Source organism: Lepidochelys olivacea (assembly GCF_965140295.1).
Source record: "Lepidochelys olivacea isolate rLepOli2 genome assembly, chromosome: 8".
NCBI classification, from domain to species: Eukaryota; Metazoa; Chordata; order Testudines; family Cheloniidae; genus Lepidochelys; species Lepidochelys olivacea.
In genome coordinates this window covers 53,460,611-53,476,072 of record NC_140418.1, presented here as the reverse complement: position 1 = coordinate 53,476,072, position 15,462 = coordinate 53,460,611, and the positions used below count along the sequence as shown (strand labels likewise).

Genomic DNA, 15,462 nt, shown 5'->3' with positions numbered 1-15,462 from the left:
GAGCAGGGCCACTGCTTGCCCTTTCCCTGTGCTGCTGCCAAACCACAGAGACAGAAACCAAGGGTAGGTCTACACTGCACTAAAGACACCCCCAGCTGGTCTGTGGCAGCTGGCCCAGGCTCAGACTGCAGGGCTATAAAATTGCAGTGTACACATCCGGGCTGGAGTCAAGGTTCTGGGACCTTCCCAGAGCCCAGGTTCCAGCCTGAGTCAGCTGACACGGTCAGCTGTGGGTGTTTTAATACAGTGTAGACATAACCCAACTGTCTGCCACAGCCCTACATTTGGCAAATGCCCTTTTGCCACCTAATTTCCCCCACACACACACGCGTCAAGGATGTGGGAGTGCCATTCCTGGGGCCGAGCTCCCTTCACCTTCCAGATCCCCAGTGCTTGAGCACTGCTCCAGTCTGCCATTGTAGCTACATCAGCAGTGAAGAGTTGGGACTGCCATAGCCGGGAACTGGAGTAACCAGCAAAACAAAGGCATCTCTTGCTTCATTTACATGGGTACTGAGGATGGAATGTGGTTCCCTGAGACCCCTGTAGGCCTAGGATTCCCAGCTAGTGAATGCGAGAGCTGTCACCACACTTTCCCTGTCCCTGTTTGCTGGGCAAGCTGTTCCCACTGATTATTTGGACCAAGTAGGCAGGAGCTTGTATAAAATGGCCCTGTCACAGCAAGTGCAGCCAACAGGCCTAATTTTGACAGTGGCAGCTAGTTTTTTTAAACAAGTGACTTAATTGCCCATGAAAAGTTCCACTTTTTGCTCTCCCTGACAACTGGAACCCTCCATTCACACAACAGATGCAGCACTGGCAAGAGCAATGCAGGCTCAGGGGCTGTAGTGAAGGGGACCATACAAGCACCTGAATAAACAGAGAGAAGCCTTCCTATACAGGGCCTCAGCTCTGACAGAACAGTGCAATCTCCATGCCCAAAAGCCTGTGGCTTGGGCTGGGAGTGCTACCAAAGAAGCTAATACCAATGGCTCCTACGCTGTGGAGACCTGGCTAATGCTGGCAGTAAGCCCTCCCGTTCGTCTCACCTCTGTCATCACAATGTCAATGGATGGCACCAGCTTTGGGCAGCTACTAAACTAGTTTGTATTTCAGCAAGCCACCTCCCAGGAGAAATGCTCTGTTTCCCGTTACTAATCCCCTGAATCATCTCATTTCCCTCCGTCAAAACAGCTGGTCATTTTAAGAAGTTGAACACTTCCCCAGAGCCCTCTGGATGGAGAGATTCTGCCTGCAGAATTTGTGCTAAGTGGTTACTGCAAATTGCCTGGTTCAGCAATAGTTCATTTTACCTCCACTTTCCTTGCTTGAGTCCATGGAGATGATGGTGTCTTCACGTATGGGCCTGGTACGCACTTTGCACTGGGGATCTTCCAGTCCCATTGGCAGCATCACAATCCAAGTGACCAATTGCCAAACAGAGCCTGAAATTGAAGTAGTGGGGAAGTTATTTCCTGCCCGTTGGAGCCAGTTGACCTTCTCTGAAATTGCAGTGAGGTCTTTGCCAAGTGGGGTTTTGCCAAAACAGCCATCTGTGAGCAGGTGCTAGCAGGCTGGGGGTGGGGGGAGGAGCATAGTGCCAGGTCTCCTGTAGAAAACACTGCTGAGGGGAGATGGGAGGTGTCAGCAACTCCTGTCAAAGGTTCTGCTGCTCGGGCAGTAGCTAGCAGCCCCCCCTCAACAACAGAGCTCCGGTGGAGGGCAAAAGGCAGGAGAAGAAGGGATTATGCCATCACAGCCCTCTCCCCTGAAAAACCCACAGGTCTGGTTGTGAGCACTAAGGAGAGAGGGGGCAGTGCACTGATCCCTTAGCAATAGCCACAGCCTAGCTTGGAAATTCAAAACTGAAGCGTTTCCTCACTGAGCACATGTGCTAGTTTGTCATTGTAGGGTCCCTAATGCTGCCACTGCTGGCTTCCTCCGACAGTGAGGGGAGACAAAGAATTAAGGAGAAGAAAGTAGGTTATGTCTGGGTCTTTCCATTCTTCACTTTAACAGCCAGAGCATGAGCACCCCAGGAGCGAGTTGGAGCAAGCGTAGGCTTTCTGGATTGAGCGTAAAGATGCAGTGATGGGCATGCTGCTTTGTGCCAGAAGCAGATGTTTCTCTTCCACCCTCTGACACAGCCATGGTCCCTCTTACAGCTGATGAAAGGACAACAGCTATCTGAGGGCAGAATTTGGTGTAGTGGGGGGGATGGCCCAGCGTTTGGCTCTCACATTACCTGGTTCATGGGGCCTTTTGCTGGAATTAGGGCCACTTGTCCCCCACCAGCCTCTCCAACCCATGGGGACAGAACCAAACTCACCTGATTTGACCTTGTCCAGCCTATCCAATAGTAGGTGATGTATCTTTCTGCCGAGTCAGCCATCGCACCACAAACTTCTGCCTCTCCCGCTTCGCTTCCCACCTGTTGAAGGGAAGCCTGATGGAAGAAACTCCAGTGAAACAAACAGACACAGATGCCTGCATGTGGCTCACTCCAACACAGGGATGGGCGTTTTATGTAGGAGTAATGAAGCTGGGGGATTACATAGATCACCGAGCGCACCGCACAGTCACAGTATGGTTATAGGCTATCGGTCCTGACGAGAGGCAGAAGAGATCACGTTAGTGAATTTCTCTTTTTGCGTGTCTCCCACTTCACCATATGGGGTCCTGTTCAAATTCGCTGTAGCAGCCTTAAAAATGCTCTCGAATTTTACTTTGATTCCAACAGCATGACTGGCTCCCAACTACGGAGCATGGAACCCAGAGCGGAGGAACCACCAAGCCATACTGCTTCCAGGTGAGCTGGGGAACCACATCAGGGAGTGGGCTGGAGATTCTCCCCCAGCACCTAAAGAGTTTGCTAGAGATGGGCCTGAAGCTAAGTCTGGATCCAAATCCAAACCTGAACTTTCAGTAAAGTGGGGAAAGGTGTTTGGATCCAGGGATTTGGGCCCCAGTCGAGCATCCAGTGCCCAAAATGGTGACAAGTCAATTCACCCCCACAAACCAAGAGTGAGATTCTTTACATTCGAATTTACTTTTCAGTGTTTAATGCCCTTTGCTTTTTGGGGTTCAGCTTAGCAAGTGAGGTCACACTGGTTACCGATCACATGCGCTGGCCCCATGCTGCAACGTCTGGGATGCAAACTCTGCTGAGGATAATTTTAAAAGAATTCCCATGGGATTGACTTGTTTTGAATAAAAGCTGCCCTGTTAGCCTTTCCTCAGACCTAGATTTGGGGGCACATTTAGGTTGACCACCAGTGGTTTTGTTTTGCAGAACAATGGAACTTACACTGCCCAGTGCTTTCTAAGGGGAAGTCGGCATTCTCAGCCTTACTTTGCATCAAGAGGCAGGTTCCTGTTTATTATCAGTGATGCCAACTCTTAATTTTAGCACCAGTCTCACGCTTTTTGGTGGTGCTCTTAATAAAGCCCCAGCTCTTGGCGTTAGTTATGACAGGAGGATCTCAGCATAAGGATTTTTTTAGCCCTCGCAGCTGAAGACAAAAGCTTGACATGATGAAATCGAAAGATTCAGAAAACAGAAGACAAATCAAAAGAATCCAGAACTTTAAAAAAAAAATCTCACAATTTCTAAACATCCAGGGTTGGCAATCCTGGTGCCATCAAGACACCAGCACTTTCAGTAATTTGCTTTGCTGTGTAGTTAGATGTACTGATCAGAATCTTGTCTCTACCGTGCAAACAGTCACTGGCCCGATGGTGCATTCCACAAGGGGAATCGCGAAGGAGGACACACGGTACAGGCTTGAAGAAATAGTTTTCCAGAACTGCTGTGATCTCTCCCACATGGAGCACAGCTCCAGCCTGCCACTCACAGGGCCTTTATTTAGGTTAGGATTTTTAAGATGCCGCTAATCTGATTTGCCTGCTAGTATTTTGTTTTTCTTTCAGTTTCTTTTTTTCTAAAGGCCAGTTTCAGATTCACCCCAGAGGTGGCATTTGAAGGGGGTGGCCCCCTCTGGCTGGGGATTTTATAGCAGCATGATGTTGCTTGAGAGAGAGAGAGGGAGGTTATTTGTTATACTTCACAGGCGCTTTCTTTAAAAGAAAAGCTCTGCAAGCAGCTAAGATCCCTCCCCCTGGGTGAAGAACAGCCAGGCAATCTGTCCAGACACCCTGGGATCATTAGCATTGAAATATAAACTCTCTGGGGGATGAAGAACAAAAGCCGAATTACTCATCCAAGGAGCGGGGGCGGCGCTGGGCGAAAGGAAGGCGGCTGGAAGAGCTGTAGCTGGGCAGGTGTCTTCGTTCCTTGGCTGCTGGCCCAGCGCCATTTGGGGCCTGCAGTGGGTGTGAGCGGGGCACAGAGGCTTGCTGCTGCCACAGGGGGCCCTCCTGCCTCCGGAGCAACAGAGGCGGCGTGGCGGGGGTGTGTGTGTGCTTGAACTGAACTGGTTCTTTCCAGCTGCCATGGAGGCAGGAAATGCCAGCTGTGCCCAGGCTCCTTGGGGCTGCATGGAAAGCTGGCACAGAACAGAGGGTACAGGGCCCAGTTTTCTAGAGCAGCAGGAGAAGAGCTCCAATTGTAAGAGGGCTGGCAAAGGGGAGCAGTCACGCAGCGGGGAGGGGGCTGATGCCCCCTCTGCAGCTGGGAGAGACAGTAGCCTCCAGCCAGTCACTGCATCCATGCATGGGCTAAGCCTTACACACACACACACACACACACCCCCGACACCTCTCTGGCTGTACTGCATTTGTCCCCATGGTACCCCTGCACCATCAGCACAGCACGATGTCCAGATCATTGCACTCCCCACCCCAGCAGCCTCTGCCTCCTCTGCTTCCCATAGGATTAGCCGGCCTGCTCAGGGAGGACCATGCTTGCTCCCTTTGGCCCCAGCTGCTAAGCGGGGCTTGGCATCCAGCCCTGCTGCATTGGGATCCATGATAAAAGGCTCTAATGGGGTCACTGGCACTTCCAAAGTGCCCTGAGACAATGGAGGGGCAGCATGGCCCAGCGTCAGGAACAGCTGATTTCTAATCTTCACTCTGCCACTGCCATCCTGGATAGTCCCACACAAATCGCTTTGCCTCTGTGTCCCACTTTCCTCATCTGCCAGTTACAAGCGGCCACACTTACACCGCCTCCCAGGGTGTCTGGGCAGCACTTCGAAAGCATAACATTTGACCTAAGTGCTAGGGAACAGTATTTTTGCAGGGGGCTGTCCCACAAGGGGCTGGAAACACTGGCTCTTTGGCCCCCCGTAGCTGACAGCGCTTCCTGTGTGTGTGTAGGAGAGAACTGGGTAGCTGCTGCTGACACACAACCACCCAGGCTGCCTCTCCTTGCCATGAGGGAAGAGAACAGGGGCGATGCTGTTCCCATTCTTCCCATGCTCTCCCCCCGCAGGGCTGTCTGCAGGCTGGAACAAATCCAGAACTGCGCTCCTGCTGGCTTTGGCTAGCTTTCCCACCATAGCGTGGGTTGCCTACACATGTATGGAGAGCACCCGCAGGGTTTACTTCTGGGACACGTCGCAGCCAGCTCGCTCTCTCTGACATATATTCACTAGGAGTGACTATCAGCCTGTGCCAAAATAAACCCAGTGTTAACCAACCTCAACTAGCCCATCCCAGTGGCTAGCGAAGGATGTTCCACTCCTCAGTTATAAGCACTTGAGGCAGGCTGCACGTTTCACCCCTAAGCGCCTACTGACATATCAGCGAAGCCGAGGCTCTGCTGCGCTGAAGCCTCCTCCGTGTAGCTCCACACGTCTCGTAACGAGACCTTAGCTTGTCTGCCATTCCAGTGACTCTGCACCTGGGTTCCCACCGTCTGTCGTCCTCTCACAGGTGAGACTGGCAGCCCCTGGAAAGGTGACCTGCAGTGGAAAAAAGAAATGGGCTGGTCGTGCCCTTCTTTGCGAGGGATAAAGCAAGCATGAAAATGTTTTTCCTCCCTAAAAGAGGGGTGGTGGCATCAGAAATGCAAGGCTTTCCGTCCCTGGAATGGTGCGAAGGGCTGGAGACTCGGTGGGGTTCACAGCACCAGCACAGACAAAAGCTGAGCAATTAAGAGGGGTGGCATTCCATTTGTTTGTGGCCACACCTGTCCAGTCCTCAGGGAAAAGGACGTCACTGTTAACGATTCATCCCCTATACCCCGCTCTCCCATACCGGACCTCCAGGAAAAAATCCAGACGCTGCCTCCCTGTTGTTCCTGAGGGGGGGGGGGGAAATCTAGATGCAATGAAAGAGGCACAAAGCCCATTTTAAAATATTTCCCTTTGCAGGTCACCTAAAACCAATTGGCCAGGCTGGGAAAGCACAGCTGCGAGGACACGGTTCATGGTCGAGCAGCTGTTGCCACACAGAAGCCAGAATGGCTGCCTGCATAAACCACTCAGCTCAGCTCACCAGCCGAGGGAGCGGTAGAGTTAAATCAGGCGGCCTTCTACAGATAAAGAGCCACATAGCGTTTCCTTTTAAGAGGCAGCACCTGGAGCCCAGGGCTATCCATCTGCTGCCCACAGCCATCCGGCTGTGACTCTAATGGCCGTCTCCCTTGTGCTAATCATAATTTTTTTTTGGAGGGCAGAGATGAATGGCTCTTACTGCCTCCTCTGTGGTGGGAGCAGAGAGGAGCTGCGGGCACTGTTTCGCCATCGGTTTTATTACAGTTATTTAATACATACATACAGTGAAGGTGCCAGATCAGCTGGGCCCTGCATTCAGCAACAGAGCAGCACAAGTCCTCCCCACCCACGGGGCTTCAGCCCTGATCCAGGCGGGCAACATCTAAGGTGAAGAGGGGAGTGCAGCACTCAGGCTCAGCCCGCTGTTGGCCTCTCTCCCTGAGGCAAGTTGTGGCAATGGAGGTGTGATGGGGAAGCTTGTACAGCATGAACTGGCCGAGCCCACAAACCAGCCAGCCGGTGGAAACATGTTTCAGCCATTATCAATCTGGGCCCAGGGTGAACTGCCCTTCTGAAGTGAAAAGCATCATGTCCCCTCCCCTCTGCTACAGGGAAAGATGTTAACTGGCAACTGGAACGTGCTGCCTGCAGAGAGTGGGGTGGGGAGGGCTGGACCCAGCTGTTCAGTCTGGCAGTGTTGCCTGCTCCCCGGTCACAAGGTTAGTTAAAACCACTAGCAGTGAGGAGGGGCAAAAGTGACCTCCTGGGAGAGCAAAGACCCAAGCCATGATGGAGAGTGAAAGCCAAGGAACACCTAGGAGAGCCAGGGCGTGAGTGTATATCAGACAGAGCATGCTCCCGGTGCAGAGGCTACTAGAGGCAGAGGTGGGAGGGAAGCAAAGATAAGGTTGGAATGAGCAATTTGCTGAGAACTTCCCCTTTTCCCAAGTTCTCCACTTTACCAGCAAAAGTCCCTCCCTGTGCATCCTCTTACAAACCTCTCCTTTCCTTGCTTTCCACTACCAGCTCCCTCTCCTGGGCTGGCTCCTCCGTCCCTCTGGCCCTGCTTTTAAGCATCATCATGTTAGATTAGGTCACAGTTTACCGACCGTAGCCCTTTCTTCACTCTGGCCGCCTTCCCATGTCTCATCCTATGCAGTCCCAGGGACCGTATTTTGCTGGTTCTAGTGTCTCAAGCAGAACCGTCACACCCGCGCACGACTAGTAACACCGCTAAGGTCCTTGCACGATGTGTGTCCCCCATTTTGCGCTCAGCAGGCTGGGAGGTCTCCAAGCCCCCAGCTTGCATTCCCTCTGCCCACAGCACATTGAGCTGCCAGATCAGCAGCCTGTCATCCGGCCTTTCTCTGGGACTTGCCCCAGTTCTGGTAGGACTCTGGTTTCTCGACATTAACTGTGTCGATTTGCCAGACTAACCTCAGATAGGGAGCTCACTGCGCAGCACTGAGCACTGCAGGCAAGTCTGCTTGTTCCTAAGCAGACTCACCCCACAACCCACATCCCCCTTTAAGTGACTTAACCTTCCTGCTGCTCCAGCCCCATAACTGGGTTGCAGCCCTCCCATCCAGACTCAGCCATCCTGTTCCCCCCTTCCCCCAGACCTACGGATCCCAGCCTCCCATCCACCCAGTGAACCGGGGACCCTCCCCAGCTGTGGGATGGCTTTCTTTGACAGATGCTGAGACTGGCTGCTCCTCCCTCCTGCCCATCTCCTTGTCCCTCCCAGCATGCATATCCCGACCAACACCAACTACCTTCCCCCTCAAAATTTACCTACATGCCCCTCTTAGGGCACTGGATACCTGGCAGCACCGTACCCCATCAGCAAGCATGGTCCTGACCTGGCCACCCTCAGAGCACTACCTGCAAACACTAACAGGCCTGTTTCCCGTCCCCCACTCACACACCTGCTCCAATAACTCAGTTACAGGGTGTGGAGAGTTTCCATCAGAGATTTTTAATAACTTAAGAGAAACACAATGATGAACGTACAGAGGTTTCCAACACTGGTTAAACAAGTCCCTAGCCAGACTGAACAGGTCCCAGCAGCACATCCAACAGGTCCCTGGGCTCTATGTCCTGCCCTTTATTTCACCAGCATGAGTTAGCCCAGGAATGACCTTGGCCTTCATCTCAGGCTGGCACCAAGGAGCCAGTGGGAAAGCTCTGTGGCTCAGTGACATGACGCCACCGGAGAGGGACTGACTGCACCCGGGGCACAAAGGCAGACCTGCCAAGAGGGTGGCGCTGCATGGCAGCTGGGGGCTCTTGCTGCACAGCTGACAGGCCGGCACTCAGAGCTGAAGATGCTGGCGCTGCCAGGCCCCCACCACGGGAGCCTCTGATGGATATGCTGATCAGGCAGCGCCCCCTCCTGTTTGGCCACTGGGAACAGCAGGGACCGAGCTGGCAGGTCATGGATCCTTCCTGCATTGCCTGCAGTCACTGTTCGGTGGATGAGGGCAGAAAATAAAACCCCCATCTGCCCCAAGCTGACAAATGTTGGGGAACAAAATATTGCACAAAAAGTCTGGCCCCTGAACGCTACTCAGCAGGTCTGGGTGCAGACCCCCGGCCATTAACACTCACCGCAGGGGAGCCGAGTGGCCCCGGCAAAGCAGCAGCACCCGTTATTTCTCCTGGCCTAGCATGCACGAGCTGCTCGGTGCACCAGCCCGCCCAACAGAGACAGACCGAGGCCGTGCAGCAGACATCGCCCTGACAGTCCCTTGGCCTCGGACAGGGATCCGCGTTGTCCATCACAACTTTGCACATGCTCACTACTTAGCACAGAAAGGTCCCAGATGTGGCATCAGGCATCATTCCAGTCACGAAGGCATCTCCTAGCAGCGGGAGTTGGGCTCCGTGCCAAGGACAGTGTCCCCACAGCGCCCCATTAGGCAGCAGGGGCATCACCCACATGCAGGTCTCGCCTTGTTCAGCGAGACCACTGAACACTGCATAGCATCGTGCTTCTTGGGTGCAACTCAGCAGGATCCTGGCCTCTCCATGCTACCGCCTGGTGGGTCTCTGCTTGAGCACTCGGATGGATAGGGTGTTGGCCCGTAACAGCAGTTCGTTGATGTGGGCCAGGCCAAGCCTGGTGACCTTGGCACCGTTCACCTCCAGGATCTCGTCCCCCACTCCAAGAAGCCCTGCGTATAGCTTGGCTGTGCTGGCATCTGCCATCTCCTGGACGTAAATACCTGCAAAGCAAACAGAGACCCCACTCAGTGCCCCAGTTATGCAGAGAGGAAGGTGCAGCTTCCTAGGACTAGGATCCCTGCACCAACTCCTACCCTTCTTCTCAGCTCCTGCAGTTGCTGATGTTGCACACTGCAAACAGACCATTGCTTAGGTCACTTTGGCCCAGCTGCTCTTCCTTTGTGAGTATTAGGTACAACTCTCCAGTCTCCATCTGGTCAGAACCAGGCAGACGTTTCAGGCCAGCTCTCCAGAGAGCAGGGGATGAAGGCAAACCTAGAGTTATGCTGGAAGACCAACTGGGAAAGCTCTGCGATCAGACCAGTTAAGAGAATGAAAATTCTCACTGTGGCATTTCACTAAGGTGGAGAGCCAAATCAGCGCACACAGGGATATTCTTCAACTTATAAGACATTTAGGGCAAGGACTCACTCCTCCTATGTTTGTACATTGGCCAGCACAATGGGGCCCACCTGGGACCTTTGGACAGCACAACGATCAAAAACTATCAGCTCGGCACACATATTCCCTGCACGTGCGACTGACACCCGCTGCTTCGAATTTCTGACCTTCCTGTTTGCTCCAAGTTTCACAGCGTGCCAGACTGTGAAAGGTCAGGATCTGGAGTGGTCCAAGACCCCATGGTGCACCAAGCCACAGAGGGATCCGGATAGGCTGCAAGTTCACTAAAAACCTTTGGCCCACACTGCTCCAATGGTGAGCGCTTGCAGTCAGAGAGGGGTTCAGTTTTCATGCTTGCTCAACTGATGGCCTCTGAAGCAACACTGCCAATAAGGATGCCTGCTGGGGCACTGAAATCACACGTCTACTAGTGACGGGACCACAGCCACCACTCACTGCACATCGGCCGCCAAACCACCCTGTCTCTGTAATTTGGGCTGAATTTGGAAGCAGCGACAAAGGTACAGACCTCCACCCCTCATTACCAGCACCAGGCAAGCCCTCATGTTCATTTCTTAAGGTAGGACAGGGATGCTGAGAGGGGCTTAGGCCACAAACCACAGGACCATCACTGGCCGTCCATCCCTGCCTGCAGGCCACCTGTTGGCCATTCCTTGCTGCTACACCACAGCAAATGCCGATGTGAGTCGCCAGCTGTCCGTACGGGGCGGGGCATCTCCCCTGGGCAAATAAACATCAAACGTGCAGCGCAGTGGGAAAAGCAAGCAGCAAAACACACGCACAACAGATGGGAAAAGAGAAGGCCGCGCCTGCCAAGAGCTGCAGTGCATTCACCCACAGCACTCACATCTGCACAGTCCCAGCTCCGCGCCAGTCTGTAAGAGGAACTCCGCCATGGTTAGGGGGTTCCGAGCCTGTGAGTCACGACCACCCTGCCAAACGGGAGAGGGGTCCTGGTGTGGAACAGGCTGAGACTCACTGGCCCTCTTTAAAGAGCTCTTCAGCCATTGGGCATATGTAAGTCCTTAATAGCCAACTTTCCTTCTCTTCCCCCAAGGGGCTCTGAACGGCTATCCTTGTTCTGAGTCTCAGCTGCGGCGATGCAGAAGGAACTACCCCCGGAGCCCAGGATGGTCGGGCTAGAGGCACCCAGCAGGGCTGCTCGCTGGACCGGCTCTGTGGATAAACCGAGGAGTCGGGGCTGCAGAGCGGTCATGGCAATAAATTCACTAAACGTCTTCAGTGGAACATAGTATCCCAAGTCAAGGCTGGTTAAATCAAACACCAGCCTCCTCCTGGAGCCCACCTACCTGATGCCAGGAGTCAGATGCACTGCAGCACTGCCAGGAGCCTGGCTGGGAAGAACCCTGGAATGTCTGGAGTCAGTCAGGCCCTGAGCCTTACCCGCATCAGGGGGCTCTTCTCTGTTTGGAATGGGGCGATAACAAAGGGCTAGCCTGAGGCTGGTGGAGGTCCCAGAGCCCGCTACTGCCTGAGGGCTGCTTTCCAGGATGGCACTCCAGGGCTCCATGGGGATTTGCAGAAACAACTGGCCCTGGACACAGGCGCTTTCCCCCACCCCGGCAGAGGAGGTTGAGGATGAGAGATCTAGATGGGGTGTTTTGGGAGCCACTACTGCTGACAAGCTAACAGCCCAGGAACTGCCAGGCTGAGTCAGCCCAGGGGACCATCCAGTGCGTGCCCAGTGTTCTACACGGGCCAGCAACAGCTGCTTTTCAGGAAGGTGCAAGACCCCTTGCAGCAGGCTAAGGCAGCCACCTCGACCGCCCTGGGCTGCCATGTCCCAGGGGTGATGCTCATGGGACGCCAGAAGCAGGATGCTGCTACAGAGGCCCCACTTATGGAATTTGCTCCCATCCAAAACATTCCTAAGCCTGAGACTGGCTGCCCGTAGGTCACACTGCTGTCTTTGTCCAGGTTCCCTGCAGCCAGGGCCAGCAATCCTGAGTATTGAGCCGACAGACTGGCTTCTCTCCACCTCTTGTCCCATAAAGCTGCAGGGGGTCATGGTGTCATTGCTCCCCACCCCAGGAATGACAATTGCTCCCAGTCCAAGCTGGGTAACATACACAGGCACCGAACATTATCGCCTATGTACGACACACCACAGAAAAAGCCCAGCTCCCTTCCAGCAGTAAAGAATTAACACACGCCATTCTCAAAGCTGGGCCACAGCACAAACAGGAGACCGACCCAAAGGGGAGACAAGCCAGGGGTTTCAGCCTGGCACACACACCAGGCAGGCGGGGACTAACAGCACTAAGCAGGTGCTGAGAAAGGGGTATTTTTAAGGTCTCAAGAAGCTGCAACAAACCCTAAAAGCTACTCGATGGTGCTCCCATAAAGCCCCATGTGACTATTCAGAGCAGGTACCTGTGTCAGGTCGACCATTCCCTGAGGAGACACGGAACCCAAAAGTGCCCTGTGGAGGGCGCTGCAGCTCCAGCTGGCTGGTTCCATCCGGGAAGACTTCTACCACTCGCCCGACTGTTCGCACCAAGTTGGGGGCGCCAATGTCCTCCACGCTGAGGGAACGCCGGGGCAGAGCACCCACTTTCCTGGAGAGAGAAGGGAATGAGCCAGAGGGAACATTACTGCTGTGTGGCGCAAAGAACCCACCACCCTTGGAGCAAGGAGGTGTAATATCTCAGCTACTGGAAGTAAAGGGCTGAGGCCTAGAGCTTCAGACAGATCCTTCATCTTAGGGTCACAGGTTCAAGTCCAGCGTGCACTCTAAGGAGCCTGAGGCAAGTGGTTGAAGTGTTACTACCTAATAAGGACATCCCCTTGGTTCTCCTGCTTCAAGGTAAAGGAGACCCCAATCTTACCAAGGGGAGTTCAGGGGAGACTCCTGAAAATTAGAAATGGAAGAGACCTGCAGCATTAGATCCTCTAAGCCCATCCCTCAGGAGCCCAGGTGTGGTTGTCTCCCTCTCTGCCCACTGACTCCAGGCCTTTGTTCAATCCGGTTTCAAATGGCTCCAGCAATGGGGCTCCCGTCACTTCCCCATAGGCTAGCAGGTCACGCACTTACAAAGTTTTCCCTGATATTCACCTGGGTTTCCCTTTCCTTCATTTCATCTCATCTCTCTTCATTAGACCCTCCTACCCACAACGGACCAATCCAATCAGCGCTCACACTAACAAGCAGCTGCTTCCGAATCCGAGTTCTGCGTCTGCCGTTCTCCACTGCTCCCAGAATGGAGGTTTTAGCAATCTAGGCATGAAGTGTGCAAGGCCTTCCTGGAGCCAGCTCCTCAGGGGTAACTTGCCCTTTGGAGGCAGTTAGGCAGAATTCCAAGCAGGTGCAAGGTCTTTCAGACTGTCTGGACCTAGGGTCCTGTCTGTTCTGCCCAGACGTTAAAAATCCAGCAGCACATTTTGCAAGTATAAGAGTCTCCCCCGCTGTGCCTGGCTCAAGCATCCCCCATGCCGTCAGTACTGTGCTATCCGCCAGCATCCAGCCCGGAGGTGACTGCACTGTGGTGGTGAAGTAATTTCTATGGCATTTAATGTGCCTTGGGGTACAAGTGCTGCATCTACCTCTCCTCCCACTCAGAGTATCATATCCCTCTTCAGCCCCCTTTGCTGGCGTCCCCTGCCAGCCCTTTGGCATCACAGCGACAGTCTGTCTTCCTGGTCACCCCTCCGAGGCCCTGCCTGCATCTCCACTTTTATTTCCCCCTGTTCATGCCCCCTCACCCAATCTCCTAGAGGGCTTCTAGGCCCCTCTTGCTCTTTCCCCGGACGTCACAGTACCCAGTGGAGATGGAGCCCTGGCATGGGCCAGCCAAAAGACACTCCTCCCAGCACTCCTGTGTATCACCCTTATTACACTGGCACCTTCCAAGCTGCCCCATGCACCAGGAACTCCTCCCTCAACACATTCAGACCCCCTACAGACAGGCCCAAGCTTGGCTCCTTACCAGAACCTCCCCAGAAAGAACCGCACACAACCCAGTGTACCTGAAATAAAGTGATGTCCACACTGGTTTGCAACAGAACTGCTCAGTGTGCAAGGATCCTATCTCACGCCAGACTTTGTGCAGCACCAAGCACGCAGCCAGAGCTCAATAATCAATTATTGACTACTGCACTGGCATTACCACTAGTAGAATAAACTTGTATTACAGACTAACGTAGAACACTATCACCCAGCACCAGCTGCAACCTGCATCGCAGATCGGTAGCGTCAGTGTTCTCAGAACAATTACACATCAGCAGAGATCTGGAGTGGGGTGAACTGGGAGCGCCCCTGGCCCTCCCACATTCCTACCTGTCAGCTGCTTTGCTTTCCCCTGGCTTGCCCTCCAGATAAAAGCTGGAACGGTCAGACTTGCCCAGGAGAGAATGCAGGCTCTGTACTGAAGAGGCTTTCCTCAGTTGGCAGAAGGGTGACACCTAGTGGGAGAATGAGAGTACTGAAAACCAGAAGTAGTTCTTGGGGAAAATCCAAGCAAAAGTGTCTTTTGCCAGAAGGGGATGCTCAGGGACCTCCCAAGAGACCAGCATTTTAAACCCCAAATCCTCTTGAACCCTCTGAAAACCATAAAAGTCAACAGAGGAAGAAAAAAAATCCCTGTTTCTTTCATCTCCCCAGCATCACTGTATTAACAGAAATGTACTAACAGGAGTGTCAGATAGAAGAACCTGGGAGGTACTTGTCCCGCTCTACTTGGCACTGGTGTGGTCTCAGCTGGAGTACTGTGTCCAGTTCTAGGCACGACACTTCAGGAAAGATAGGGATAAACAGAGAGTCCGGAGAAGAGCAACAAAAATGATAAAGGTTTAGAAAACCCAACCTCTGGGGAAAGGTTAAAAAACTGGACATGTTTAGTCCTGAGAAAAGGGTGGGGACCTGATAACAGTCTTCAAATATATTATGGTCTGTTGTACAGAGGACTGTGATCAATTGTTCTCCATGTCCACTGAAGGTAGGACAAGAAGTAATGGGCTTAATCTGCAGCAAGGGAGCTTTAGGTTAGATATTAGGAAAACTTTCTAACTATAAGGACAGTGAAGCTCTGGCATAGGCTTCCAAGGGAGGCCATGGAATCCCCGTCATTGGAGGTTTATAAGAACAGGCTGGACAAACACCTGTAAGGGATGGTCTAGGTTTCTTTGGCCCTGCCTGCCTCAGTGCAGAGGGCTGGACTAGATGACCTCTCGAGGTCCCTTCTGACCCTACATTTCTATGAATCTATGCTCAATGCCTTCCAAAGAAGCACTGGGCTGTCTTGCTTTTATAATCACAAGTAAGCATAGAGTTAATGACGTTTGAAGACAACTCTGACACCTTCCAGGTTAGCTCAGAAACTGTGCACCCCTGAAGGAGTCCGATGAAGCCTGCTCTCATAAAATTCCCTAAGCCACCCTGGACTGCTCAGCGCTTGTT

The 15,462-nt window shown here is 53.2% G+C and overlaps 1 protein-coding gene across 3 annotated transcripts in view; it reads right to left on the bottom strand.

Annotated features, from left to right (window-relative positions):
• Window positions 1-8,355: 8,355 nt before the first annotated feature.
• The window catches only part of KIAA1614, a 37,326-nt gene continuing 30,219 nt past the window's right edge, over window positions 8,356-15,462 (bottom strand). For 2 of the 3 annotated variants that reach the window (XM_084636562.1, XM_084636563.1), the window contains exons 8-10: window positions 14,344-14,468; window positions 12,441-12,625; window positions 8,356-9,625 (exon numbers count right to left, since the gene is read on the bottom strand). In XM_084636562.1, the coding sequence (XP_084492688.1) occupies window positions 9,432-9,625; window positions 12,441-12,625; window positions 14,344-14,468 (504 nt within the window). In that variant the 3' untranslated portion in view covers window positions 8,356-9,431. The remainder of the gene's footprint in view (window positions 9,626-12,440; window positions 12,626-14,343; window positions 14,469-15,462) is intronic. The other variant, XM_084636564.1, reaches the window with a different exon arrangement.